This window comes from Schistocerca nitens, chromosome 7 (genome assembly GCF_023898315.1).
Source record: "Schistocerca nitens isolate TAMUIC-IGC-003100 chromosome 7, iqSchNite1.1, whole genome shotgun sequence".
Taxonomy (NCBI): Eukaryota; Metazoa; Arthropoda; class Insecta; order Orthoptera; family Acrididae; genus Schistocerca; species Schistocerca nitens.
This window is the reverse complement of record NC_064620.1, coordinates 285,619,114-285,646,767: the sequence shown is the minus strand read 5'-3', so window position 1 is coordinate 285,646,767 and position 27,654 is coordinate 285,619,114. Positions and strand designations below refer to the sequence as shown.

Sequence of the window (27,654 nt, the reverse complement as noted above, 5' to 3'; positions counted from 1 at the left end):
AGGTGAAACGAACATTTAGTCTACATCAAAAATCTATGTGATTGAGAAGACATGTCCTAAAGCGTGAGAGAAGAGGAGAAAGAGATTGCTGTGGAAGAAATTAACTCAGTCTTTGACAGAGCTGCTGAAGGAATTGAGTTCATACAAATCAACAAGATCTCGCGAGACACGATCGAAGTTGTTAAAATCTAAAACTAGTGCAGTAAATGGAAGGTTGTTTGATCTCGTGTGCAGAATCCATGAAATAGAAGACATGCCGTAAGATTTGCACAAAATCGTTATCGTCACCTTACTGAAGCAGTTCCGATTGGACAAATACGAGAACTGTCACGAGGTGTGCTCAACATCTCATACTTCGAAAGCTTCTTCTAAACACAAAGAATTAAAACAAGCATTGATGAAGTACTGTAAAACGATACGATTGACTGCAGAAAAGGTAAAGGTACCAGGAGTAGCAGTTGTTACTTTGTACTTAACAATTTAATGAAGAACGCAGAAAAGTCAGAAGTATGGAAATAACTCACTTCTTACCGTTTGTTACCTAATTATTTATTTCTGTGACTTGGTGTTTGGATTATCACACTACTGGCCATTAAAATTGCTACACCACGAAGATGACGTGCTACAGACACGAAATTTAACCGACAGGAACAAGATGCTGTGATATGCAAATGATTAGCTTTTCAGAGCATTCACACAAGCTTGGCGCCGGTGGCGATACTTACAACGTGCTGACATGAAGAAAGTTTCCAACCGATTTCTCATACACAAACAGCAGTTGACCAGCGTTGCCTAGTGAAACGTTGTTGTGATGCCTCGTGTAAGGAGGAGAAATGCGTACCATCACGTTTCCGACTTTGATAAAGGTCGGATTGTAGCCTATCGCGATTGCGGTTTATCGTATCGCGACATTGCTGCTCGCGTTGGTCGAGATCCAATGACTGTTAACAGAATATGGAATCGGTGGGTTCAGGAGGGTAATACGGAACGCCGTGCTGGATCCCAACGGCCTCGTATCACTAGCAGTCGAGATGACAGGCATCTTATCCGCATGGCTGTAACGGATTGTGCGGTCACGTCTCGATCCCTGAGTCAACAGATGGGGACGTTTCCAAGACAACAACCATCTGCACGAACAGTTCGACGACGTTTGCAGCAGCATGGACTATCAGCTCGGAGACCATGGCTGTGGTTACCCTTGACGCTGCATCACAGACAGGAGCGCCTGCGATGGTGTACTCAACGACGAACCTGGCTGCACGAATGGCAAAACGTCATTTTTTTCGGATGAATCCAGGTTCTGTTTACAGCATCATGATGGTCGCATCCGTGTTTGGCGACATCGCGGTGAACGCACATTGGAAGCGTGCATTCGTCATCGCCATACTGGCGTATCACCCGGCGTGATGGTATGGGGTGCCATTGGTTACACGTCTCGGTCACCTCTTGTTCACATTGAAGGCACTTTGAACAGTGAGCGTTATATTTCAGATGTTTTATGACGCGTGGCTCTACCCTCCATTCGATCCCTGCGAAACCCTACATTTCAGCAGGATAATGCACGACCGCATTTTACAGGTCCTGTACGGGCCTTTCTGTATACAGAAAATGTTCGACTGCTGCCCTGTCCAGCACATTCTCCAGATCTCTCACCAATTGAAAACATCTGGTCAATGGTGGCCGAGCAACTGGCTCGTCACAATACGCCAGTCACTACTCTTGATGAACTGTGGTATCGTGTTGAAGCTGCATGGGCAGCTGTACCTGTACACTCCATCCAAGCTCTGTTTTACTCAATGCCCAGGTGTACCAAGGCCGTTATTACGGCCAGAGGTGGTTGTTCTGCGTACTGATCCTCAGGATCTATGCACCCAAATTGGGTGAAAATGTAGTCACATGTCAGTTCTAGTATAATATGTTTGTCCAATGAATACCCGTTTATCATCTGCATTTCTTCTTGGTGTGGCAATTTTAATGGCCAGTAGTGTAGTTCATTGTCTACAACGGACACAGATGTTGTTGTGCATAATGGTAGAAGCATAGTGTGAGACGTTATTGGTTCAGCCATATATGCTGACATGCTATCAACTGTTTATAAATTATACAGTGAGAGCTGGCTGGCAAGCATTCTTGATAATTTCTGTTGATTTCAGTGTGGGTTCTTTTTGAAACAAGGTTATATGGAAAAGTTACTTTTTGCCAACGATCAACCGAAAATAAATGAAGAGGTTATTGAAACATTTTGTGGATGGTATTGTAAATAGATTTCGATCTCTGTGAGCGACGAACATTTATTTGTTCATGGGCCGTAGTTCACACACCCCTGCTCTAGATCCATCTATGTAGACAACTTACAGGCTGGAGTGTCTATTAATTAATGAAAGAAGCAACAGTCAGTACGCTACAGTGTTTGAGTCTTCGTTAAATCCTTAGAACAGGTCGAAACTTATTACTGGAGGAGCTACCGGCCAAGGATCGCGTCTGTGAGTGGGAGTTGAGGCGAGTTGTAGCTCTGCTGACGATCTCGGTGTTTCCGCAGTGACGCTGTCGCCAGCGCCGCGGCGGCAGTCGCTGGAAGCAGAAGCGTGCCGCCTGCGAGAGACTCTCTCCCGCTGCGCGCAGCTGCGCGTCGACCACACCGAGTACGCCTGCCTCAAGGCGCTCGTGCTCTTCAAGCCAGGTCAGTTGGCACGCGTGCGCCCAGCATCCGCTCTCCATCGTGGTCCCTGCACTCTTGTCCCATCACTTCTCACTTGGCTTGACCTCATAAACTTCAAATAACTGGTTGTAATAAGTCCATTAATGAAATTACTAGCTGAGTACCCAGCGTTTCCCGGATATGTATTTACTCCTATCTTCTATTAGTCCATCTCATCCTTCCTCCTCCTTCCTCTTCGTTCTGTCCACGTTCTTCATCCATCACTCTTTGTCCATTTCCTCATGCCCCTACCTCTGTCCATCTGCTCCTCTCCCTTCTCTCTGCCCATCTGCACCTCCCCCCTGTCCATCTCCTCCCTCTCCGCCCCGGTAGCTGAGTGGTCAGCGCGACTGACTGTCAATCCTAAGGGCCCAGGTTCGATTCCCGGCTGGGTCGGAGATTTTCTCCGCTCAGGGACTGGGTGTTGTGTTATCCTAATCATCATCATTTCATCCCCATCGACGTGCAGGTCGCCGAAGTGGCGTCAAATCAAACAACTTGCACCAGGCGAGCGGTCTACCTGATGGGAGGCCCTGTCACACGCCATTATTATATCTCCTCCCTCCCTCCCAGGTTTCCTGGGTATATATGTATTTCAATCTTTTATTAGACCACCTCCTCCTTACCACCTCTCTCTGTCAATCTCCTTCTCACTCCACCTATCTCCATTCCCCCCCCCCCCTCTGTTTCTCTGTTTCCTCCTTCCCCTCTTCCCTCTACTACTCCCCCCTCTCCCTCACCATCTTCTCCTCCTAATCTCTCGCTAGTCCGAAGCTCGTGGTCTCGCGGTCGCGTTCTCGCTTCCCGAGCACGGGCTCCCGGGTTCGATTCCCGGCGGCGTCAGGGATTTTCACCTGCCTCGAGATGACTGAGTGTTTGTGTTGTCCTCATAATTTCATCATCAGTCATGAAAGTGGCAAGAATGGACTGAGCAAAGGTCGGGAATATGTACGGGCGCTGATAATTGTGCAGCTGAGCGCCCCACAAACCAAACATCATCATCCTCATCCTCTCTTGCTGTCAATCTCCTCCTCCTCTCTCGCAGTCAGTCTCCTCCTCATTTCTCTGTCTGTCCACCTCCTCCTCTTTCCTTTCTTTGTCCATCTCCTCTACTCCCCCTCTCGTTATCCATCTCCTCCAGTTCCCTTTCTCTGTCCATTTCCTCCTCTGCTCTCTCTGTCCAGGTCCTCTTTCCCCTCCCCCCTCACTGACCATCTCCTCCTCTTTCTTTTCTCTGTCCATTTCCTACTCCCCCTCTCTTTCCATCTTCTCTTATTTACTTTATCTGTCCATATATTCCTCTACCCTCTTTTCTTCATCTCTCATCTTCCCTTTCTGTGCATTTCCCCTCCCTCTCTATCTGTCTATTTCCTCCTCCCCCTTCTCTCTCTGAACACTATCACCAACACAACAGGATGTTGTTGGTTCTTAAGGTCCCTTACCCCCCCCCCCCCCTCCCCTTATTCCTTTCCAGATAGTAAGCAAGATGTGTACCAAGCTTGTTTGAAATCAATCCAGGGGCTTAGGGAGGTTTTTTACCCTTGACCTAACCTGCATACTCACATGTCACATCTGTTTAACCTCTATTTCTAGCGAATTTCGTCCTGCAGTTTCGTTTTCACGCAGCTCAATATTTGTGATGTCATATCTCCCGAACTATGTGGCGTACAATGATATAATTTTGCAGTTACATCCAGTGGTATATGTGGATACTCTAGGTGAAATGTGTTACGAATAGAGTTAGTGGCCAAGAAGTAACAAAATGAAACGTCACGCATGATGCGGCAGTTTTTCACGCATCTCAGTGTTTATGACGTCATATTCCCTGAGCAATGTATCAACAATGAAGTATTTTTACAAGTGCATTCAGTGATATATATGAATACTGCATGCAAAATGTGTTGCAAATGGAGTTAATTGTAAAGAAACAATAAATTAAAAGGACACGCGTGATGCAACAGCATTACTTCATGAACAGCGAAAATGCAGTAAGTGGTAAACTTTTTCCCTTCATCATTTTACAGGGGTTGTCAGTGAGAGAAAATCTCATAAGGTTTTGAATTATGTGTAAAGTTGATTGCAAGTCACTAAGTTTCTCATTCTGAAATTCTGTATAAATATAGTTTGGCGCCGGCCGGAGTGGCCGAGCGGTTCTAGGCGCTACAGTCTGGAACCGCGCGACCGCTACGGTCGCAGGTTCGAATCCTGCCTCGGGCATGGATGTGTGTGACGTCCTTAGGTTAGTTAGGTTTAAGTAGTTCTAAGTTCTAGGGGACTGATGACCTGAGAAGTTAAGTCCCATAGTGCTCAGAGCCATTTGAACCATTTTTTTTATAGTTTGGCTAATTGCATGTCTTGAGTTACGCTTCTTTTTCACCCCCACTCCCACCATCTCTGAGAGGTTCTTATCCCATAATTAGAGCGGTAGGTGTTCTTATCCCATACTGATTCTTTCCAGACAGTAAGTGATGTTTGTACCAAGTAAGGGTGAAATCGATTTAGTGGTTTAGGAAGAAATGGCTCTGAACACTATGGGACTTAACATCTTAGGTCATCAGTCCCCTAGAACTTAGAACTACCTAAACCTAACTAACCTAACGACATCACACACATCCATGCCCGAGGCAGGATTCGAACCTGCGACCGTAGCGGTCGCGCGGTTCCAAACTGAAGTGCCTAGAACCGCTCAGCCACATCAGCCGGCCGTATAGGAAGAGATGTGGAACATACACTAAGTGATAAAAAGTATCCGGACACCGCCAAAAACATACGTTTATCATATTAGGTGCATTTTGCTGCCACTTACTGCCAGGTACTCCATATCAGCGACCTCAGTAGTCATTAGACATGGTGAGAGAGCAGAATGGGGCGCTCCGCGGAACTCACGTACTTCGAACGTGGTCAGATGATTGGGTGTCACTTGTGTCATACGCCTGTACGCGAAATTTCCACACTCATAAACATCCCTAGGTCCACTGTTTCCGATGTGATAATGAAGTGGAAACGTGAAGGGACACGTACAGCACAAAAGCGTACAGGCTGACCTCGTCTGTTGACTGGCAGAGGCTGCCGACAGTTGAAGAGAGGTCGCAATGTAGGTAGACATCTATCCAGACCATCACACAGGAATACCAAACTGCATCATAAGCCACTGCAAGTGCTGTGACAGTTAGGCGAGAGGCGAGAAAACTTCGATTTCATGGTCGAACGGCTCATAAGCCACACATCACGTCGGTAAATGCCAAATGACGCCTCACTTGGTGTAAGGAGCATAAACATTGGACGATTGAACAGTGGAAAAATGTTGTCTTGAGTGACGAATCACGGCACACAATGTGGCGATCCGATGGTAAGGTGTGGGTATGGCGAATGTCCTGTGAACGTCATCTGCCAGCGTGTGTAGTGCCAACAATAAAATTCGGAGGCGGTGGTGTTATGGTGTGATCGTGTTTTTCATGGGGTGGAGGGGGGCTTGCACTTCTTTTTGTTTTTCATGGCACATGACAGCACAGGCCTACATTGGTGTATTAAGCACCTCCTTGCTTCCCACTGTTGAAGAGTAATTCGGGTATGGCGATTGCGTCTTTCAACACGATCGAGCATCTGTTCATACCGCACGGTCTGTGGCGGAGTGGTTACACGACAATAACATCCCTGTAATTGACTGACCTGCACAGAGTCCTGACCTGAATCCTACAGAACACCTTTGGGATGTTTTGGAACGCTGACTTCGTGCCAGGCCTCACCGATCGACATCGATACACCTTCTCCGTGCAGCACTCCGTGAAGAATCGGCAGCCATTCCCCAAGAAACCTTCCAGCACCTGATTGAAAGTATGCCTGCGAGAGTGAAAGCTGTCATCAAGGCTAAGGGTGGGCCAACACCACACTGAATTCCAGCATTACCGATAGAGGACGCCACGTACCTAAGTCATTTTCAGCCAGGTTTCCGGATACTTTAGATCACATAGAGTATGTACACACGTCCGCTCTTATAATATTCATTTTATAAATTAAAATGCCCTTTACTTATTGTAGTATATTATCTATACAGGTGCCAGAACTGTTTCGTCTTCTACAGTAAAGGCGTCCTCAGTGGTTTTTGTCTATAGTACTATATGTTTATTTGTGCTTATATTTATAGATTCGAAACATTTCGCACATAATTTTTGCACAAATGAAATATTACTTAACAGTTATCCATCTGTCTTAGCAAAATCTACTTTTCCTCTCATCTGGTTTTAGGTTAGAGTGCGCATATTCACGCCGAGATTTTTCAACAAAATACGTCTGGAACTTAAATAAGTCTTATATTGCTGCAAGGAAAACAGCGTTTGAAAAAAAATAATTATACACTCAATGTGGAAAATGGTCATAGAAAAAAACTTATTTTAGAAAAATTTGGTCGGTGTGGCGTTTCCGTGAAGCATAACGAAGTTCACTTCGTCGCCAGCCATTTTTGAGATACGAAGTTCACTGCGACGCCTCCTATTCTTGAGATACACGCTGAAGTGCCGCTGTTCACTGCTTATTTTGGCCGACATCGTCGTTTACTTAAAAGGTTTCGAGTGAGTACTAGGGTGGTTTCATAAACAAAATAACGACTACTTTCTTCCCCGTCTTTGCTCGATTGACAATGGAAGTCCGGCAACTGTGGGACAAATATTTGGATGAAATGTCACATAGACGTTCCTCGTTAAAAATAAATCTACACCTGTTTCGCGTTTCCAGTCGACACACTAAACCTTTTGAGAAAATTACAGTAACTTTAATCCTAGGAACTATAATAATTTAACAGTTGGGGCCGGAAAGCGAGTGGCGAACGCAAGTCCGCACCCAGAATTTTGACGAAAATTATTGCCCCTACGTAAAATTTTCCTTTCCTCAAAATAAACGACATTTCAGCGGTTTTGGGCAGTGATGCCATATCTGACCTCTGTTTTCTCTTATGTGCTGTTTTGTCACAGTGTGACCACGTTATGAAGTAAAGAAATTAGCAGTACAGATGGAACTAGGAAGAAAAAGAATTTAATTTTTCTACACAGGGTCTTTCATGAGGAATTGTCAATATTCAGGGATGTGGCAAGCACTTCCATTCTCCGCATCATGCTGAGATGTTGTGATGCACACGTAACTATACAAAGTATTTTCCACAAATAACGTACTGAAACACTTTTCGCACTGTGTTCAGGTGTAGTGAAAAGTAGCTTCTGCCTAGAATGGGGTCCTGTGAAACTTCAACGTCAGGCATGACGTTTTTAACATGACTTCTCTGGAACTAATTCTATTCGGCACATACTTTGGACCCAGTACCTACATATCTGACTGAATGTATATGCAAAATTATATCATTGGACGACACACAGTTCAGGAGATATTATGTCATAAACATCGAGACGCGTTGAAACCTTGCGTTTGCTTAGAATGGAGCGCAAATTACCCGGCCGGCATTGAGGAGATAAAAGTCATGGTATACTTCTTAATAGCATATCGGACCTCCTTCCACCCGGCGTAGTGCAGCATGAACTCAACAAGTCGTTAGAAGTTCCCCTGCCGTACTGCCTCTTTAGCCGTGCATAACTGCAAAAAGTTGCCGATGCAGTAGTTTGTGCACGAACTGACCTCTCCATTATGTTCCATAAATTTTCGATGTGATTCATGTCGGGCGATTTGGGTGGCCAAATCATTCGCTAAAATTGTCCAGAATGTTCTTCAAACAAATGGTGAACGATTTTGGCTCTGTGAAATGGCTCATTGTCATCCACAAAAATTCCATCGTTATTTGTGAACATGAAGTCCATGAATGGAAGAAAACGTTCTCCAAGTAGCCGAATATAACCATTTCCTGTCAATGATTCCTTTAATTGGACTAGTGGACCCAGTCCATTCCATGTAAACACAGCCCACACCATTATGGAGCCATCAGTGTCTTGTTCACAACTTGGGTCCATGGCTTCGTGTGGTCCGCGCCATCCTCTAAATCTACCGACAGCTCTTAACAACTGAAATCGGGACTCATACGACCAGCTCAAGATTTTCCAGTCGTCTAAGGTTCAACTAATATGGTCACAAGCCCACGAGAGGCGTTGCAGCCGATGTCGTGCTGTCAGCAAAGGCACTCGCGTCCGTCGTGTGCTGCCACAGCCCATTAACGCCAGATTTCACTGCACTGTCCTAACGGAAACGTTCGTCGTACGTCCCACATTGATTTCTGCGTTTATTTCACGCAGTTTTGCTTGTCTGTTAGCACTTACAACTCTACGCCAATGCTCTCGGTCAAGTGGAGGCCGTCGACCACTGCGTTGTCCGTTGTGAGAGGTAATGCCTGAAATCTGGTTTTCTCGGCACGCTCTTGACACTGTGGAACTTGGAATATTGAATTCCCTAACGATTTCCCAAATGGGATTTGTCATGTGTCCAGCTCCAACTACCATTCCACTTTCAAACTCTGTTAATTCCCGTCCTGCGGCCATAATCACGTTGGAAACCATTTCACATGAATTATCTGACTACAAATGAGAGCTCTGCCAATGTGTTGTCCTTTTATACCTTACGTACGCGATACTACTGCCATCTGTAATGTGCATATCGCTATCCAATGGCTTTTGTCACTTCGGTGTATATTCAACCCGTGTTTCATAACCAGACCACTTAACAACTCCCAACAAACTCTTAGGATAATTTCAAACTTAATCTCAAATATTTAACACGTTAAGTCATTTGTAAAGTTATTAGACGTTTGAAACTGTTTTACACCTGGGAGTTTGATTCTTTAACGAATCAGGGGTTTACTGGTACCATATAAATGAAAATTACAGAATCTTGCCCCTCCCTTAGGTAAGTTCCTATGCATGTACATGGGAGATGGTATCCGCCAGTCTGTTTCATGGGCACTATCTCAATAATTATCGACCAATATCCTTGCTTACAGCATTCTCAAAAATCTTCGAGAAAGTAATGTACTCAAGAGTGGTTAGCCATCTCAACAGTAATGGGATACTTAGTAAATCACAGTTCGGATTTCAAAAATGCTGTTCCACTCAGACAGCAATATACAATTTCACTGTCCACATAACAGAGTCTTTAAATAGTAAAATGTCACCAGTAGGATTATTCTCTGACCTGTCCAAAGCAATTGATTGTGTGAACCATGACATTGTTGTTGTTGTGGTGGTCTTCAGTCCTGAGACTGGTTTGATGCAGCTCTCCATGCTACTCTGTCCTGTGCAAGCTCCTTAATCTCCCAGTACCTACTGCAGCCTACATCCTTCTGAATCTGCTTAGTGTATCCATCTCTTCGTCTCCATCTACGATTTCTACCCTCCACGCTGCCCTCCAATGCTAAATTTGTGATCCCTTGATGCCTCAGAACATGTCCTACCAACCGATCCCTTCTTCTAGTGAAATTGTGCCACAAACTTCTCTTCTCCCCAATCCTATTCAATACCTCCTCATTAGTTACGTGCTCTACCCACCTAATCTTCAACATTCTTCTGTAGCACCACATTTCGAAAGCTTCTATTCTCTTCTTGTCCAAACTATTTATCGTCCATGTTTCACTTCCATACATGGCTACACTCCATACAAATACTTTCAGAAACGACTTCCTGACACTTAAATCTATATTCGATGTTAACAAATTTCTCTTCTTCAGAAACGCTTTCCTTCCCATTGCCAGTCTACATTTTATATCCTCTCTACTTCGACCATCATCAGTTATTTTGCTCCCCAAATAGCAAAACTCCTTTACTACTTTAAGTGTCTCATTCCCTAATCTAATTCCCTCAGCATCACGCGACTTAATTCGACTACATTCCATTATCCTCGTTTTGCTTTTGTTGATGTTCATCTTATATCCTCCTTTCAAGACACTGTCCATTCCGTTCAACTGCTCTTCCAAGTCCTTTGCTGTCTCTGACAGAATTACAATGTCATCAGCGAACCTCAACATTTTTAATTTCCTCTCCATGGATTTTAATACCTACTCCGAATTTTTCTTTTGTTTCCTTTACTGCTTGCTCAATATACAAATTGAATAACATCGGGGAGAGGCTACAACCCTGTCTCACTCCCTTCCCAACCACTGCTTCCCTTTCATGCCCCTCGACTCTTATAACTGCCATCTGGTTTCTGTACAAATTGTAAATAGCCTTTCGCTCCCTGTATTTTACCCCTGCCATCTTTAAAATTTGAAAGAGAGTATTCCAGTCAACATTGTCAAAAGCTTTCTCTAAGTCTACAAATGCTAGAAACGTAGGTTTGCCTTTCCTTAATCTTTCTTCTAAGATAAGTCGTAGGGTCAGTATTGCATCACGTGTTCCAACATTTCTACGGAATCCAAACTGATCTTCCCCGAGGTCGGCTTCTACAAGTTTTTCCATTCGTCTGTAAAGAATTCGCTTTAGTGTTTTGCAGCTGTGACTTATTAAACTGATAGTTCGGTAATTTTCACATGTGTCAACACCTGCTTTCTATGGGATTGGAATTATTATATTCTTCTTGAAGTCTGAGGGTATTTCGCCTGTCTCATACATCTTGCTCACCACATGGTAGAGTTTTGTCATGACTGGCTCTCCCAAGGCCGTCAGTAGTTCTAATGGAATGTTGTCTACTCCCGGGGCCTTGTTTCGACGCAGGTCTTTCAGTGCTCTGTCAAACTCTTCACGCAGTATCGTATCTCCCATTTCATCTTCATCTACATCCTCTTCCAGTTCAATAATATTGTCCTCAAGTACATCGCCCTTGTATAGACCCTCTATATACTCCTTCCACCTTTCTGCTTTCCCTTCTTTGCTTAGAACTGGGTTTCCATCTGAGCTCTTGATATTCATACAAGTGGCTCTCTTTTCTCCAAAGGTCTCTTTAATTTTCCTGTAGGCAGTACCCCTAGTGAGATAAGCCTCTACATCCTTACATTTGTCCTCTAGCCATGCCTGTTTAGCCATTTTGTCCTTCCTATCGATCTCATTTTTGAGACGTTTGTATTCCTTTTTGCCTGCTTCATTTACTGCATTTTTATATTTTCTCCTTTCATCAATTAAATTCAATATTTCTTCTGTTACCCAAGGATTTCTACTAGCCCTCGTCTTTTTACCTACTTGATCCTCTGCTGCCTTCACTACTTCATCCCTCAGAGCTACCCATTCTTCTTCTACTGTATTTCTTTCCCCCATTCCTGTCAATTGTTACCTTATTCTCTCCCTGAAAGTCTGTACAACCTCTGGTTTAGTCAGTTTATCCAGGTCCCATCTCCTTAAATTGCCACCTTTTTGCAGTTTCTTCAATTTTAATCTACAGTTCATAACCAATAGATAGTGGTCAGAGTCCACATCTGCCCCTGGAAAGTCTTACAATTTAAAACCTGGTTCCTAAATCTCTGTCTTACCATTATATAATCTATGTGATACCTTTTAGTATCTCCAGGATTCTTCCATGTATACAACCTTCTTGAACCAAGTGTTAGCTATGATTAAGTTATGCTCAGTGCAAAATTCTACAAGACGGCTTCCTCTTTCATTTCTTACCCCCAATCCATATTCACCTACTACGTTTCCTTCTCTCCCTTTTCCTACGCTCGAATTCCAGTCACCCATGGCTATTAAATTTTCGTCTCCCTTCACTACCTGAATAATTTATTTTGTCTCATCATACATTTCTTCAATTTCTTCGCCATCTGCAGAGCTAGTTGGCATATAAACTTGTACTACTGTAGTAGGCATGGGTTTCGTGTCTATCTCGGCCACAATAATACGTTCACTATGCTGTTTGTATTAGCTTACCCGCACTCCTACTTTTTTATTCATTATTAAACCTACTCCTGCATTACCCCTATTTGATTTTGTATTTATAACCCTGTATCACCTGACCAGAAGTCTTGTTCCTCCTGCCACCGAACTTCACTAATTCCCACTATATCTAACTTTAACCTATCCATTTCCCTTTTTAAATTTTCTTACCTACCTGCCCGGTTAAGGGATCTGACATTCCACGCTCCGATCCGTAGAACGCCAGTTTTCTTTCTCCTGATAACGACGTCCTCTTGAGTAGTCCCCGCCCGGAGATCCGAATGGGGGACTATTTTACCTCCGGAATATTTTACCCAAGAGGACGCCATCATCATTTAACCATACAGTAAAGCTGCATGCCCTCGGGAAAAATTACGGCTGTAGTTTCCCCTTGCTTTCAGCTGTTCGCAGTACCAGCACAGCAAGGCCGTTTTGGTTAGTGTCACAAGGCCAGATCAGTCAATCATCCAGACTGTTGCCCCTGCAACTACTGAAAAGGCTGCTGCCCCTCTTCAGGAACCATACATTTGTCTGGCCTCTCAACAGATACCCCTCCGTTGTGGTTACACCTACGGTACGGCTATCTGTATCGTTGAGGCACGCAAGCCTCCCCACCAACGGCAAGGTCCATGGTTCATGGGGGGGGGACCATGACATTATGTTACAGAAATTAAAATTCTATGGTATAAATGGAATAGCATATGAGTGGTTTAAGTCATACCTACAGAACAGGAAGCAAAAAGTTTCCTTATATGGGTCAAGTGATTTAAATAAGTTTGCCACTTCATCTAACTGGGGTGAAATTACATGAGGTGTTTCACAGGGTTCAATCATGGGTCCCCTTCTGTTCTTGATCTATATGAACGACCTCCATTCCTATCTGAAACAGGATGCTGAACTGACACTGTTTGCCGATGATACAAGCATCATTATTAATCCAGTAAAAGAAAGTCCAATTGAAAATGATACAGATAAGGTCCTTGGAAAAGTCATTAATTAGTTTTCTGCAAATGGGCTTGCTCTAAACTTTGAAAAAACACAGTACATCCAATTTTCTGTTGCAAAAAGTACAGCTCCTTCAATAAATATAACACATCAACAGAAGTCAGTGTAGAGCATACTAAGTTTTTGGGTGTACATATAGATGAGAATCTTAATTGGAAAATTCATATTTTGGATCTCCTAAAGCGACTAGGTTTAGCAACTTTAGCGATCAGAATAATTGCGAATTTTGAGGATATAGAAATTAGTAAGCTAACATACTTCGCATACTTTCTCTCTCTGATGTCATACGGAATAATATTTTGGGTAACTCAACATTTAGACGAAAAGTATTCACTGCTCAAAAGAAAGTGATTAGAATAACGTGTGGGGTTCATAGTCGCACATCTTGTAGGCATCTTTTTAAAAGATTGGGAATTCTTACAACAGCCTCACAATACATCTATGCACTAATGAAATTTGTTCTCAACAACATGGACCAGTTTAAAACCAACAGTGACATTCATGATTATAATACCAGAAAAAAGAAAGACTTACACTATCCTTTGCTCAATTTATCTTTGGCACAGAAAGGGGTAACATATGCTACTATAAAAATTTTCGACAGATTACCAGATGAAATAAGGAGTCTGACAGACAGCAGTAATAGCTTCCAAAATAAACTGAAATCGTATCTCTTTGACAACTGCTTCTATACCATAGATGAATTCTTGAATAGGAATAAATAAATCTATAAATATAGTACATGCATTTTGTGCCATTTAAGGGAATGGGGTAAATAATGGAAATATTAATATTTAACTCTGTATTGTAATATATATATATATATATATATATATATATATATATATATATATATATATATATATATATATATTAAAAAATTTTCTATCATATGTGCATTTCTTGTGCACTTGACACGTTCCACATCATCAATGGAACACGCAACTAACTAACTAACACACTCCACAGCCGAGTGAATACCACGTATCTCAAGTGCTTTAATTTAAATCCGCATTGTCGTTCCTTCTTTGCGTCTTATCAGTATGAATCTGTTGCGAGAGTGACGGCGGTGTGCCCGCAGAGTGCCCCGGGCTGTCGGCGCGCGCGCACGTGCAGCTGCTGCAGGACCAGACGCTGGCCATGCTGCTCGACTACTGCGGGGGCGGCGCGGGTGGCGGCGGCCGCCGCTTCGGACGCCTGCTGCTGCTGCTGCCCGCTGCACAGGCGCCCACGCGGCACGCCCTCGAGGACCTCTTCTTCCGCAGGACCGTCGGTGACGTCAGTATCCGTGCCCTGCTCAGAGACATGCTGGACGAGACGCGCGCCGACCGCCACTAGCCTTGTGCTCTGCCTGCCACCTCGCAGAGGCAGCAGTTCAGGCGGATTAACTCACCCAGTTACACCGAGCAGTCCACAGGTGTACTTCTCCCAGACGAACATCTGGGCTGAGTGATACTAGAGCAGTCTTATTTGACTGTGCACCAGTTTTCTAAGCCTTTTTTTCTCAGCCAGATGATTTCTGATTGGCGCCTTGTGCGCCTTGCAATAGCTCCTGTGCAGTGGGATAAAATCACCAAGCTACACCGATCACTGACTATAGGTTCATTCTACGATAAGAAAATCCGGAATGAGTGACCCAGCCACCACCCTCTTTGTGCACCACTGTTCTTAGTTTATTTCCATTATGATGGCTATAATGGTGGTGGTGGTGATGGTGACGATGACGATAATGATGTCATGATCATGATATGATGGTATGGGCGCACAGAGGCAGTACTAAAATTTAATGAGACAAGTCTGTAAAAGTTAACAAAATAATTAAAATACATATTAACAACCATCAATTGTATAATGGAATGATGACAGTGAAAATTCATGCTGGACTGGGACCCGAACCTGGGTTTCCTGCTTTACACGAGAGGTCGCCTTAACCGCTTTAGCTGTCCTGCACAACCCACAACCAGACCCAAACTTCCATATGCCATCGTCCCTGAAACAAAACCTGTACTCACACACACATTATGTACGAGGGGGGACCCAAAAGTAACCGGAATTTCTTTCTAGAAAGCATATACTTTATTATTTTCAAATACAATCTTAATTTCCTTCGAAGTACTCTCCATTAGCATTAATACACTTGTCCAAACGTTCATTCCAGAGTTCGAAGCAACTTTTAAATTCGTCCTCTTTGATACCTGCTAGTACTTTCATGACATTGCGTTTTACGTCTTCCACATCCGCAAAACGCTTCCCTCTCAAGTATCTTTTCATCCTCGGGAATAGGAAGAAGTCCGAGGGTGCTAAATCCGGCGAATAGGGCGCGTGGGTCAAGATAGTCGTCTTCGTTGAGGCCAAAAACTGGCGAATGCTGAGAGCCGTGTGCGCGGGAGCGTTGTCGTGATGCAGAAACCACACGCCAGAATCCTACAAAGCAGGACATTTCCCTGGTTTTCAGGGACAAATTCAGAATGTACGATCCCTTTGTAAAAAAAAAAGATCAACATCGTTTTCACATTCGATTTCACTTGTCGAGCTTTTTTTGGTCGAGGTGAGCCAGGTGACTTCCATTGTGATGACTGTTGTTTACTTTCTGGATCATACCCATAGCACCATGACTCATCACCTGTAATGATTTTGTTGAAAAAATATGGATCGTCTCTGAACGCATCCTTCATTTCGAGACAGGCTTGAACGCGACAATCTCCAGTAAGAAGCTTCGGCACGAATTTTGCTGCCACTCTTCGCATCCGCAAGTTGATGGTCAAGATGCGCTGAATTGAGCTCCAGGACAACCTGGACAAGTTCTTGAGTTGATTGTCCTGCGCCGATCTTCACTGATGAGATCATGGATTTTGTCGATGTTGTCTTCGCTTCGAGCAGTTGAAGGTCGACTGGAACGGGGCTGATCTTCAACCACCATTTCTCCCTTTTTAAACCAAGATAACCATTCGTACACTTGCGTTTTACTAAGAGCATGGTCTTTGTAGGCTGTCTGAATCATCGCAACAGTTTCTGCTGCGTTCTTGCCGAGCAAGTAACAAAACTTCACTGCAACACGTTGTTCGTAAGAATTAGCCATTTACTCGTGTCATGCCTGCACTGTACGCACACTCAAAGAACTACCAAAGAAACCACACTTCTCACTGTTGGGTGACGCCACGTGGCAGAATGACTCAGCAGAGCTCCTACTACAACCCTCTGGCGGCGCCACCTGCTACTAAGACACGATGTGCAGCATTACGACTCTGGTTACTTTTGGGTCCTCGTATATACCCATACAGGGGAGGACATTTTAATTGAAAGTCACTGCCTGGATATTGCAGTGCCTGTGTTGTTCAGAATTACGAAGCATGCATGCATATCCAAAGCAACATGGCATCGTACTTCTTAACAACATGGGCGCTGCAATACTGTATTTACGCACTAATACCAGACAGGGATTTTCGATTAAAATGTGATCCCCTGTACAGAATTACGTAATGTGCATACAAGTGCAGGTTGTGATGCAGGAATGATGACGTATGGAAGTTTGAGCCTGGCCGTGAGTTGTGTATGGATAGCCAAAGCAGTTAAGATGACCACTCATGTAAAGCGGGAAATTCAGGTTCTGGTCCCGGTCTGGCACAAATTTTCATTGACGTCATTCCATTATACAACTGATGTTTGTTCATACTCACAACTGTGAATACATTTCATGTATTTCATAACGGCTGCAGTTGCCACAGGGCATGTGCCTTCGGACATGCACACCTGTCCAAAGTAACACTGCATCATTCTTCTTAACAACACAGGCACTGTCATATTTCAAATAATTAAAATGTGATCTGCAAAGAAAAACAATAAAGGATACACTAAATGTGCATGCACGCCCATCTCATCATCAGCTAAAATGTGGGTAGATCCCTATCTAAATTTCCCTCCTGCTTGCTTATCACAATAAAAAGTGCACTTGGTGAAAATACAGCATACGTGATTTGTACACCACAGGCATCATAGACTGAAGGATCCTCTTGCTGGTATAGGAAGCCATGTGTTAGAGGGCAGTGCCCAATTTGGAGGCAGGTCAGGGCCACTTCATTCTGCCACAGTGACCAGCATCGGAAACACTGCGACCGGATAGTTGACTTCAACGACAACTGCATAGTAAGATTATTGTCCCTCACTGCCAGCCACTCTTTCTCCTGCAACTGCATGGATCTCCAACTCACTAGCGAAACGACAGCCCGCAGGGGAACGGCACATTGTGTCATGTCATGTTCCCTGCAGCCCTCCTTGGAAGATTGGTCTGTTTGCTCATTTCCCCAAATTCCCACATGCCCCAGTAAGCAGCACAATGATACCTGCTTCCCCCACTGGTGAAAAAAGTACAGTTGATCATATATTAGCTTAACTATTTTCTCTGCCAGCTGCAAGTTCTGCAAGGCACAAAGGGAATCAAAGCAGATGAGAAATTGTTTGCCCTGAACATGCCCCATCTGCTTGAGCTTTACTGTAAATACAGTATATTCCTGAGGAACACGAGTCCTGAACACATGGCCAGGAAACACCACTAAACAACCAAGGGAGTCCCCTTGTTTGGAACCATCACTGTACACAGCTTTAAATCTGCAATGACTATCTGAAATATTAAAAAACAAAGCTTGAAACGTAAAATCTGGACAGTAATATTTCTCAAAAATTGTGTTTATATCCAACCCTGCTGTGGTAGCAGTATTACAAAACTGAAGCTCCAATCTTTCTTCATGTGTTATGTACAAAATTAAAAAATAGTGATCAATGTAATAAGAACAAGGAGTGATACTCAAATAGAAGTGTTCCCTTCCGTATTAAGTAACAGCTCTATAACATGAATGGTCATACTTGGTTGCATCTTGAGGCAATCTTTTGCAGGGAAGCTCACTATTTGTATCTATTTCTGCTTGAGCATTAAATGCAGTGTGTTACAAAACGATTCATTTAGTTCTACAAGTCTATATCTTGTACATGAATGAAGAGCAAACCTTAGGTTTAATTTTAAATTGTGCGGCAAAACTTAAAGTTTGATTTGGCACTAGCTGCTACTTGCCAGTTCATGTGGTTGTCATTAGGGGTCCATCTGGTGCAGCTAGCTCGATCACTCACTTGCTCCCAAACCGTGTTGAGTCAAGATAACGCAGCAACCAAATACAATTTCCATTCTCTATTTCAGCAGGAGCAATTCAGTTACAGCTATGCAGCATGATTTTCAGGTGCAGCACTAAACCTCCTACAGCATGTGCATTGCACCAGTGGGTGTCCGAGGTCGCCTGATCTCACAGCTAGATCTTGATCTTCACGTGTGTGTGTGTGTGTGTGTGTGTGTGTGTGTGTGTGTAAGGCTCCAGCTATGTGCCGCTCCATACAGTTACCCCCAAAATATGGAGTATGTTTGATTATTGTCTGAATGTTTGTCATATGTCAGCACTTGTTTTGGGTAAATGAAAACTTTGATCCTAAACATAGTTGTAAAAAGTACTCCACAGTCATAGGCGCATGCATATGAAAGGTATATCCCACCATTTTAAGATTGGATTGTTCCTTTGAAAGAATGTAGAGTCCAGACCTTAGTCACAAGCATAAGTGGTAGGAAACAAAATCATATCAATATACCAGGTGATGGTTAGAGAGCTTAAAACACATGTACTGACTAGCAGTAGCTGACAGCACTGTTTGTATTTAATGTGAAACCAAACATCACATGCAGGTCATGACGTGCAACTGAATCCGAGGAGGAAGTGATGACTTGAATATTCATGGGCTCCACAGAACTCTTCTTGAGACCCTCACCTATGACTATTGTTATGCTGTCTTACGGAATACTAAACTTAACATAATGTTTTTTTTCCTCTTTTACAAACAAAACTTTTGCTGAATTGACATGAACCTTCTATTGATTGTATATAGCAGCTGCATGATGTAGTGTAAAGAATATGGATGTGTTAGAGCTGTACATGTGTAAAAACGTGGACAAAATGATGGCAATGAACAGTGTGGATGCTGCAAGCAGCACTGATGCAGCAGCACTGATGCAGTCTTTTTAAACTCTTTGGCAATGAACCTGCTTCTTTAAAGAGAACTCCTTACAAGGTGTTTAACAACATATTTGTGCAAACAGAGGAGACTTTGCTTCTTCAATTACATGTAATTTATGTCTCCCTTAAAGTCCTACAAATACAAAGTACACACAGCCAACTTTCCAGAGACTGCAGTTTATAATCTGCTGTAATTTCTAGAAGGCATAGCGGTATTTGATTTTGTCTACAAGATGTCCTGGCAATATTGTATAGGTGTATTGGAAAACTTGTCACGAACACGTTTGTTTATCCATCTGCCGATGACATACAGCACGTCAGTATGAGGTGTGGTGATCTTGCTTAAAAATTAAGATGCACAACAGTACCCCATACTGCAAGTCAGTCCATCCAGCAGTAATGTTTAAAACAGATGTACATGTGCATTCAGTAGGTGATCAGTGGACCATGGTGGTAGTATTACAGCCGCAAGTCTTCCATCTGGAGGGACCTATGTGCAATCAGCAAGCTTTTTGTCTGGGAATAAGGTGGCTACTCTACATACATAATGTCACAAGTTGTAGGTACTCATCCACTAGAGAATTTTCATGGGGGGTTGAGCCCATCGAAACATTTTAGTCACTGAGTACTTCTTGAAAAAATAATTCTGAACTTTTTTATGACTAGGTCATCCATCACGGCACCAAAAGTTTTTGCTACTTCATTTAATAGCAGTGAGGTAGTTCAAATCCCATCTTATGTCATGTACCATATACAGTACCATATTAAAATAGTGACATCGTAAATACATTACACCTACAAAAAGATGCAACAGATTTTGTACAAAAGTTAAAAAAAGGTGCTTTTGATATTAATTTAACAGTATTTTTTACAAAAAATTAGAGAGAATAATATATCAATATTTATGGTTTCAAGAGCTTGTGTGGTTTTACTTCTAACTACATCCTGTACTCGCTGACATCTAAAAACATACGCTTTATGATGTTACAGCTGCCATTTCCTGTTCATAATTCAGGATCTGTATACAGATGACTAACTAGCCTATATCTTCTCTTATTGTATCTGCGAATGCAAAAAATAATTGTCATGTAAAATGTTAGGATGACTAATGTCAACAGTTAATGCTGTGAATAACCCTTCAGTGATTGAAATATGAATTGCAGTAACAATACTGAAAACTACTTTGCATGTTTAATTTATCGAAAAGTGACTCACATAATGTGATGCATGATGTATAAAGGATTACACTTTGTTATGTGTGGATCATATTGTAAAACAATGCAGTATATTTGTGCTACTAATAACTCAGTAATTGTGATGATTGTTTCAAAATAATTTGCAATTAAATTTTCTCAAAGTGCAATTAATGAGTGCTACAAGATGTTTTGTAGTGGGTTGTTTTAATTCCTTCATTTTCCTAAACATTTTGTACCATTACAAAAAAATGATGAAAAATCACCAGTCATGAAAACAGTCTCCTTAAACTTCTGCTTTCATGAATGGAAAATTAAAAGGAAAATAAATAAAAATAAGAGAGAACTTATTACATTTTACTGGACACATTACCAATTTTGTTGAGTATTTCTCAGTTAGCTAATTGTTCCAAAACTTCTAATGCAGAAAACAATCCAACACTTTCTTATGAAATTCTATGCTTCATACATCATAGGACCCTTTGGATCATGATGATAGGAAAAATGGTTTTTAGTTGTTGATTACCAGTGAGTAGCTAAAAAAATTCCCTATGAAAGTAACAGTCAGTCATCAGTGTACATTAAATTTTCTTAGATTCTGATTATTAAGGCGTGATTATGCACCTATATTTCTTGACATTGTTTCAAATGTTATTTCTTCATTATTGGAGGAAAAATTCTGAAATAAATTGTGCTACTCTGAAGCTGTCTTGTCAATATTTATGAGTCCATGTATAGTTCAACATATTAATACATTTGTTTTCATACAAAATATTTATTTTTCATCTTTTAGTAGTAACTCTTGCACCCAAGGTACAACTGCTTTCTCATAATTTTGTGATGAGATCAGCATAATATTTAACATTATGTACAGTTACAGAATGGCTGTCCATAAAAGTGGAATAAAAATAAATATCAAACTAAAATACATACATGCAATGTACATCATTAACCAAAAAATCCTTATTTCTCATCACAGTTCTACAGGAACCATTTATGCACCTACAATCTATCCACATGACTCAGTTCTAGCATATGGATTATAGTGAACACAATTGGCAAGAAAAATGATTATTGAATGGTTGCTTAAACTAAGTGCTCTTCAAACATAGCAAGGTAAAAGAGCTTCTGTCTCTTATTGGCATCTACATTGTTTGTATTCTGTGTGTATTTCAAATATCAAAACTGTTTTTCAAGCTGTATTCTTACAATCTTTTATTGTTCAAAATGTGACTGAGACTTGGCCGAAGACAACTGTAAACATATTTTACATCAGGAAACATTTAAAATTTAAGATACATTGAAATAATATGCATTTAAGAAATGAACCACCTCCCCCCCCCCCTCCTGACTGTAATAAGTGTTTTTGATTCACACGTCATTTGAAAGCCCTGATTTTCTTACAAATATCGAACTTCTTATCTTCTTTCTGAATTTTATAATTCAGGAAATATTACTACTCAATTAGTTAGTTAGTTTCAAGTTTCATGGACCATTTTGCATAATAAATCATAATGATGTCGAATGAGTCATTTTACATTCAAACTGCAAACTAATTTGTAAATATGGTTGCATACCGAACATTTATAAGACTTTTTTTAAATACACTCCTGGAAATTGAAATAAGAACACCGTGAATTCATTGTCCCAGGAAGGGGAAACTTTATTGACACATTCCTGGGGTCAGATACATCACATGATCACACTGACAGAACCACAGGCACATCAACACAGGCAACAGAGCATGCACAATGTCGGCACTAGTACAGTGTATATCCACCTTTCGCAGCAATGCAGGCTGCTATTCTCCCATGGAGACGATCGTAGAGATGCTGGATGTAGTCCTGTGGAACGGCTTGCCATGCCATTTCCACCTGGCGCCTCAGTTGGACCAGCGTTCGTGCTGGACGTGCAGACCGCGTGAGACGACGCTTCATCCAGTCCCAAACATGCTCAATGGGGGACAGATCCGGAGATCTTGCTGGCCAGGGTAGTTGACTTACACCTTCTAGAGCACGTTGGGTGGCACGGGATACATGCGGACGTGCATTGTCCTGTTGGAACAGCAAGTTCCCTTGCCGGTCTAGGAATGGTAGAACGATGGGTTCGATGACGGTTTGGATGTACCGTGCACTATTCAGTGTCCCCTCGACGATCACCAGTGGTGTACGGCCAGTGTAGGAGATCGCTCCCCACACCATGATGCCGGGTGTTGGCCCTGTGTGCCTCGGTCGTATGCAGTCCTGATTGTGGCGCTCACCTGCACGGCGCCAAACACGCATACGACCATCATTGGCACCAAGGCAGAAGCGACTCTCATCGCTGAAGACGACACGTCTCCATTCGTCCCTTCATTCACGCCTGTCGCGACACCACTGGAGGCGGGCTGCACGATGTTGGGGCGTGAGCGGAAGACGGCCTAACGGTGTGCGGGACCGTAGCCCAGCTTCATGGAGACGGTTGCGAATGGTCCTCGCCGATACCCCAGGAGCAACAGTGTCCCTAATTTGCTGGGAAGTGGCGGTGCGGTCCCCTACGGCACTGCGTAGGATCCTACGGTCTTGGCGTGCATCCGTGCATCGCTGCGGTCCGGTCCCAGGTCGACGGGCACGTGCACCTTCCGCCGACCACTGGCGACAACATCGATGTACTGTGGAGACCTCACGCCCCACGTGTTGAGCAATTCGGCAGTACGTCCACCCGGCCTCCCGCATGCCCACTATACGCCCTCGCTCAAAGTCCGTCAACTGCACATACGGTTCACGTCCACACTGTCGCGGCATGCTACCAGTGTTAAAGACTGCGATGGAGCTCCGTATGCCACGGCAAACTGGCTGACACTGACGGCGGCGGTGCACAAATGCTGCGCAGCTAGCGCCATTCGACAGCCAACACCGCAGGTCCTGGTGTGTCCGCTGTGCCGTGCGTGTGATCATTGCTTGTACAGCCCTCTCGCAGTGTCCGGAGCAAGTATGGTGGGTCTGACACACCGGTGTCAATGTGTTCTTTTTTCCATTTCCAGGAGTGTACAAAGGTGAGTTAGTAATCCTTACCTACTACCTTTTCCACATCACAATAATACAAATTCTTCTACAAAATAAAAGGAGTTTTCAAGTAGACACTTTTTCAGTTTGTTTTGAAAATTTATTTTCCCATCTGTCACAGATTTTTATCACTGGGTAAGAGATGAAAGAGTTTAGCTGCAGCACTCTGCACCCCTTTTTGTACTAAAGACAACCATAATGTGAAGTATGAATGTCATTTTTCCTTCTGGTATTCAGTAGAACCCCTATTTAATGTTTTTCTAGGGACCAGTATTTTTTAACCTTAAATGGGGGTTTACCTTAAATCGAGGTTTTGATAGAAAGCAAACCTTTTCCAGAACTCTTTGCCGGTATTGACATGAATTGCACCAACACACATAACTTACACAATAACAACAATAAAACAAGGATATACCTACCCTACACATTATACTGTAATAACAACTTTTTTGTAGCACTAATACGGTAGTCAAAGATCATAGCTTCCCAGCACACTACATAATTAAAACACCCACAAAATACTTACACAATTACAGTAATATTAAAAATCGAGCTACGTTTCCTATATACAACACATTTATACAACTTTCACAGTGCCTCATTTTTTTAAAGACCTGTAATCAAAAATGGTAGTCTACCTTTTAGCACTGTTGGATTTTAGATTCAAAATGTCTGTCTCCAATTGATTTACTCTGTCTATAACAGAGTTGTCCACTTTAAATGCTGTGACAAATCTCCGGACAATGTCTATGCTGGCAATAGCTTCACTGAATAACGGTATTTACATTTCTTCATCCCAAACATGATTGTCTTCATCATTCTGCTTTACTTCATCTTCACAGATCTCCTCAACATCTCGGATGCATGTAGTAATGGCATCATCATGACAAGCCCCAAATTCATCAAAAGAGATCGTAAAATTGTTAGGTACTGGCACCCAATCATTCATGTCCACTACTGCTTCATTACTGTCTTTGTCGTGAGTGCTCATTTCATTAAATCCACCTTATGAAAGCAGTTTGAGATGGTTTCCTTAATTACCATTTTCCAATCTCCTGTGAGCATATGCATTGCTTGCAGGATGTTCAATTAAGCACTTCATTCCTATCAATAAAGGCAGTGCCATAAGGACAAGAGCTTTCCGATACTTGCTTTTCAGGCTGTGAATAATCCCTAGATCCATGGGCAGGAGTCTGCTAGTGCAATTTGCGGGAAAGAAATGCACTTTCACCATCCACAGAAATCCTAAGTCTGTTGGATGAGCAGGACACTTGTCCACAAAGAGAACAACCTTCCTGTGTCTAGCACCCATTCGTGCATCAAAAGCTTGCAAGAACTTTTTGAACAAGTCTGCAGTCATCCAAGCACGTTTGTTGCTATAATACTTACATGGCAGCACAGCACTGTTCTCAAAGCAATGTGGTTTGTGGAACTTTCCAATAAATATGGGATCCAGCTTGTCACTGCTATCTGTGTTGCTGCATAAGAGAACAGTAATTCTCCATTTGCTCATTCTTCCTCCATGGCATACCTCTCCTTTAACACTCAAGGTTTTAGAGGGCGTGAGTTGGTAAAACAGCCCTGTTTCATCCACACTGTACACATCCCAAGATTCTAAACCTTCTAAGAGGGGTGGCAGCATCTCTTCTTTCCAGTGTTTAACACTTTCATCACTAACTGCAGCACTCTCTCCACATACTGCCATGCAAGTTATCCCATAGCGTTTTTTGAACCTATCCAGCCAACCATTCGAAGCTTTGAACTCTGTTACCCCAAGTTTCCCTGATATCGTAGATGCTTCCATTTTTATCAATGCCCCATCGATTGGTAAATTTTCAGCACACGCTCCATTGAACCACTCCACTAGCTTCCATTCCATTTCTTCGTACGGCGACTTTTTAACATTTTTTCTCTGCTTTGCTTTTGAAACGCACTGTGTTTCTTGATCCAGAATCTTCTCCTTATTCTTCAATATTTCTGACAATGAAGACTGCAAGTCCCAGGCGTCGAGCCATTTCACTTATGGCACATTTGCGTTTCTCTCCACTTCCCGAATCAAGTTCACTTTCTCCACGACAGATAGAGTTTTTCTTTTTGCTGCCATAGTCAACTTCACTGCAACAATGAATGTGATTGAGCAAACTGATACACAGCTGGTTCTCCACGCAATACGCAATAATACACAAACTGATGCAAACCTGCGTAAACTGGCGCTATACTGTAATGCTGCTACGAACGTACAGAATCGGGCAGAGCTTGGCCGTGTGCAAGCATACTAAGTGGCGTGAGTGTTCGCACGCTGTACATTGTTAGTCTTCGGCCGCGGTCGGCCATATTCGAGCTTGGTCGTGCATGTAGCGAGGAATCGATCTGGAAGATCATCGATTGTATCCAATATAAATGCTGGAGTCAAAGGGTCTTGAAGCCCGTGTTACACGATACTTCCATTTGGAGGCAAAGCCTATGGAAAAATCCTGCTAGAAGCCACCGCAAGTACTGTAGTTACCGTATTTACCCGATTGCAAGCAGACCTCGAATGCAAGCTGAACCCCAGAAATGAGACTCGGAAAAAATAAATAAATTTTATACCGATTTCAAGCCACACTTAAAAGTGAAAGATATGGCTCATCATATGACGGATAGAGTATTAAGTGGCCCTACCTCTCAGGGATCTGGGAAACTTGAAATTACAATTACATCGCAAAACACTGACAACAGTAAAAATTCACAATATCTATCGAAATATACAGTATTCCGGATTTACACGCATGTGAGCTGTGAGCAGTGACATAGCAGGCGAGCCCGCTGCACTTGCCGCTGCTTTCATACAAAGCATCATCGTCTGTGCCATCAAGCGCATTAGAAATACAGTATTTTTTAAATGCGTGACGAACAGTTTCACTTGGGAGACATTTCCAAGATTGACTAATGCACACGCACACTTGAGACAAGCTTGCACACTTAACATGTCCTGTAGACGTTAATTGCCTATCTTCTTTCGTTAGGCACTGTGTATACATATTTTTCTGCTTGTCCATAAAAGGTTTGTTTAAACAAACATCTAATGGGTGCAAAATTGACATCAGCCATTGTGGAATTACAACTAAGTCCGTTTTACGCTCTGCCAATTTTTTTTTTTTTTTTTCCACAGCTGGTGTACAGTGACCTGCGTACGAATCTAACACAAGCATACGTGGTAAACCTAGCAAGGTACCAGAACGATGTTGCCAGACAGGTCTGATCCACTCTAAAACCATGTCCTCCGTGAACCAGCCAATTTCGTTAGCACGTACAATAACATCTTTAGGAAACACTTGGGACTTCGGTAAAGTCTTCCGTGTGAAATGAGTGGTGGTAGTTTATGGCCATCGGCTGTACAAGCAAGCATGAATTTTCGGTGCACAGTTTGATGATGTAGCGCTGAAATGCGACGAGTTTTTCCCCATATTTTTCAGGCCCAATTGCGGCTCCCTTTAAAATCCTGGATTTTCTGGCATGCTTTTACTTGAATTACGGTATTTCTGCAGTTACAGGTAAGCACTGTCGCCGCTTCCTCACAAAATCGTTCACTGCAACCTCCAACTCATAGTGGTGGCCATGTTTTGGTCCATAAAATGCTTTTCTGTTGCTGGAACAAGCTGAAAGTTGTTACTTTTGCTTTCTCCATGTCTTACCAAAATTCAAAACCAGACTGAAACAAACATTTTTGTGAGCACTGCTCTCACTAGCTGGAGTTGTCGAAATGTAAAGCGACACTTGTCAAGTTTCTTCAAAACGTCCGTATAGTTAGAGAGTTTTTTTAATTGCTGTGAATATTTGAAATATTGCTAAATTTGCCCATGATTAAAAAATACTTTAACATTCATTACTCGAAACCAA

At 42.6% G+C, this 27,654-nt stretch overlaps 1 protein-coding gene across 1 annotated transcript in view; it reads left to right on the top strand.

Moving 5' to 3' along the window:
- The window catches only part of LOC126195578 (nuclear receptor subfamily 2 group F member 6-like), a 145,099-nt gene extending 130,273 nt beyond the window's left edge, over window positions 1–14,826 (top strand). Inside the window, exons 8-10 of the mRNA XM_049934203.1 lie at window positions 214–228; window positions 2,540–2,680; window positions 14,570–14,826. Coding sequence (XP_049790160.1) covers window positions 214–228; window positions 2,540–2,680; window positions 14,570–14,826 — 413 coding nt within the window. The remainder of the gene's footprint in view (window positions 1–213; window positions 229–2,539; window positions 2,681–14,569) is intronic.
- Window positions 14,827–27,654: the final 12,828 nt, after the last annotated feature.